Source organism: Lactuca sativa, chromosome 7 (assembly GCF_002870075.4).
Source record: "Lactuca sativa cultivar Salinas chromosome 7, Lsat_Salinas_v11, whole genome shotgun sequence".
In the NCBI taxonomy this organism is placed as follows: Eukaryota; Viridiplantae; Streptophyta; class Magnoliopsida; order Asterales; family Asteraceae; genus Lactuca; species Lactuca sativa.
Genome location: NC_056629.2, coordinates 55,613,065 through 55,616,375, shown reverse-complemented (window position 1 = coordinate 55,616,375; position 3,311 = coordinate 55,613,065). Strand labels below are relative to the sequence as shown.

At 33.0% G+C, this 3,311-nt stretch overlaps 1 protein-coding gene across 1 annotated transcript; it reads right to left on the bottom strand.

Annotated features, from left to right (window-relative positions):
* Window positions 1-1,748: 1,748 nt before the first annotated feature.
* LOC111883821 (F-box/LRR-repeat protein At4g29420-like) lies at window positions 1,749-2,797 on the bottom strand. Its single transcript, XM_023880146.2, has 2 exons — window positions 2,407-2,797; window positions 1,749-2,146 (listed from the first exon to the last, which is right to left on the bottom strand). Exons 1-2 carry the CDS (start codon window positions 2,795-2,797, stop codon window positions 1,749-1,751), a joined length of 789 nt encoding a protein of 262 aa, XP_023735914.2.
* Between the last annotated feature and the right edge of the window lie 514 nt (window positions 2,798-3,311).

Here is a 3,311-nt window from a genome sequence, read left to right as displayed (position 1 = left end):
ATTTTATCAAAAGAGAAAGGAGTGCATTCCGTTCACATTAGTTTTAACAAACATGTCTAACTATTGTTAAAAAGAAAACATTGTGAACCATATATATGGATATAGTCTAGTTGAGAGACCCGTGTACTGTATAAATTGACTTCTATGATTTATAGAGAGCCACATTTTCAATTTGTTTTGGATTTCAATGTGTTCTTTTTCTATCAAAACTATTTATGAGGTTGCACTTAAACTTCAAATGACTTTTGATCCATATAAATTGACTTTTATGATTTAAGTTAAAGTTTGACTTTGAAGCATTCAATCAATATGTGTTAAGAAATTGGTGTAAGTTTGGTCATAATATGGTAAATTGTAATACGATATAAGAAACATGGTATTATTTTGGAAAATATATACGATTAGCTTAGAATTTGGGGTGACACAATGAAAATTGAATGCGTATTTATGATATCATAGGAAAGAAATGTATATATAGCGTTTATAATTTTTATTTAGAAATTAATAAAATTAATTAATTAATCTCATTTAATACAAAACAACCATAAAATGACATGTGAAATTAATTTTAAAAAAAACCATAAAATTACATGTGATAAAACTCTTGAAAATTTGACAAGTGGAAAAAAAACCTTAGGTAGTTTAATTTAATTTTCTATAAAGTAATTTAATTGTCTATAAAGTAATATGAGATTACAATCTCCACCATAAATTTTTTTATTGATTTTAAGGCAATGCATTTTGATTCTATACAATCAAGATGAAAATGGAAGAAAGAAAAAACCGGAATCGTAGATAAATAAAGCATTAACCGCAATGTGAATAAACGTTAGCATAAGGAAAAACATAACTAATATAATCCGCATACGCATAGGCATCCAAATGTGATCTTATTTAAACAGTATTCATAAAAATATAAATATATAATACCATAACAAGAGCATTCCAAAAGATACCACAACGATAAAAGTTTTAACTAAGAGACACTTAATTCAGCTATTATAAAAGCCACTTAATTCCATGGAGACCCATGGGTGCTGCTAAAGCTACTTCCCTTCATCTCTTCCTCGATCATGTCTTCCAATTGATCATTGATACCATCTTTATTCTTTACTCAATCTTTCCTTCAAAATTATTTCCCCAAAACACCCAATATTGCTTTCCTAAACACCCATGAATGTGTACATTTGATCCGTCTTACCTCCACCCTTCTACAAATCTTTTTATGTTTTCAGTTTCTTTTCATCATATGGAATCTGATCCTTCCTCCTCGAACGTTTCTTAAAGTAATTGCTCTCCAGTCATCCAATAATCTTCCCTTTCTTCCTCCCAAATCCCCCATGTCCACTTCACTTCTGGCCATTCAGCCATGCACCTAGTGATGAAACGTTTTGATACATCAGAAGCAACACTACGGTGGATGAGTAAAGAGATTTCTACACAGTTGAAGCATTCTTCTAACACGCAATCAACCAACGCGAAAATCATCAAAGGATCAACCACCGACAAATACCCACAAAATCTTTTCACACCTTTAAGCCCAATGTTGCCACACCACACCTCAAATTCTGACCAAACCCTTGGTTTAAAACACAAAGAAGTTATGTTCGGGAAAGTACAGAATAAAACCTCTAGGTTAAATTTGGAATTTCCACCTGCTCTTAAATCTAAGGTAAGCGTTTCTACTGTTTCCATACGAAACTTACAAATTACAGAGTGAATGTTTGAACTCTCGAGTTGTACAATTTTCAAATTCTCAAATTTTTGACTGCAAACGCGTTCAAGTGATCAACTGCAAGATGCAAGTTGTAGCACAAAGGAGCTTCAATATAAAGAGCAGCGGGACTTCTACACTCGAGTCTGAGTGTGATGAGATTCGGTGTGATTATACATATATATGATGGTGAATCTGTTACAATCCAATGGCAGGTTTTCAAGTTGAGGAGGTGGATCATCGGCATTTTGAGACCTCTAACATCTATCAAGTTAAGAACTTGAAGATTTGGGAAACTCGCATTAAAATCGGTTAGATTTTTGTCATCTAATCTTATGAGTTCAAGTGTTAAACTTGTTAGCATTGGCATGGCGCTCATGTTTTGTCCTGATAGCCATGCGTTCTTCAGCTCTAATTCAATAAGATTTTGACCTGCAACAACAAAAACAACCGAGTTAAAGCATCAAGACCTTAATATGATTAAATATCATTTATTACCAATAAATATCGATCATTAATAAAACCTAATCAAAGATAGTTGACCACAATTTAAAAAAAAAAAAAAAAAAAACCTAGTTGATTGGAACCAGAATAATATCGATCCTGGCAAACCATTTACATTTTCAGACAGTAAACAATTTCCATAATTTCAGAATATAAAAATGGAGAATTTCAGCATATAACCAACTTACAGTGCGCAGAGATCAGTGACAAAACTTCTGATCGACGCGTACTCGACTGAACCCAAAAATCTGATAGTGAAAGCAATTTCAAAGCTCCAGAAACCCTAGGGAGCCACTCCTTAACGAAGCCCTCATCGGTGATGTGCAGATCATCGCCATCATCTTCAACGTCAGCGTTCAACACATCTGGGGGTGGATTCTCGACACCAATACACACAGATTCCAGTGCACTTAAGTTTGATACAAGATTTAGAAAAACTCTCTTGAGAGAGGGAGTAAATTGGGAAGAACTTGAAGAACTCAAAACTCTGGACCTTGATTCCAGGTACCATTTCAATCGCCATTGCAGGTTTATAAATTTAAGGCCTGGAAATGCAGAATTGAAAGTCTTACTCGCCATACGGCAGCATGCTACCGTTCCCGAGTCGTCGAGTCGACTCAGTATTTCGAGCGCTAGAGATTCAGGAAGGTTGTCCATGCAAGCGGTGAAAGATCTACAAATGAAAATTGACTACTTGATGAGTTGATGATAGAGATATTTATGCCTGATTAATTTACAGTTTACCCCTTTATAGTTTACCCCTTTATAGTTTGACTATTGTTTATTATTGGTCCTTACACATTAACATTTATACAAAATAACTTCAGTTTAAATTTTGTGATTTTCATTCCAATGATGTTTGCTAAGATTTAGCATTAACCGAAAAAATGCAATACAAAGTTAGTAATTTAAAATATTGTGATTTCTCCTTTACAAAGTCTTTTAAGATTCCTACTTGTTTTTCTAAGTTCTGTAATAGACGATTATATAGGAAAAATTCATATCAAAGAAATGTGTTATCAGGTTTTTTATTTTTATCAAGTATTTGGTACTTCCTTCTTTTTTTATTATTTATTTATTTATTTATTTATTT

What these genes read in the sequence shown, in the direction of transcription:
- LOC111883821 (XM_023880146.2), bottom strand. Translation starts at nt 2,797, where the DNA reads ATGGCGAGTAAGACTTTCAATTCTGCATTTCCAGGCCTTAAATTTATA. An exon ending in GTCACTGATCTCTGCGCACT is followed by an intron (nt 2,147 to 2,406) that starts GTAAGTTGGTTA and finishes TTGTTGTTGCAG; the next exon opens with GTCAAAATCTTATTGAATTA.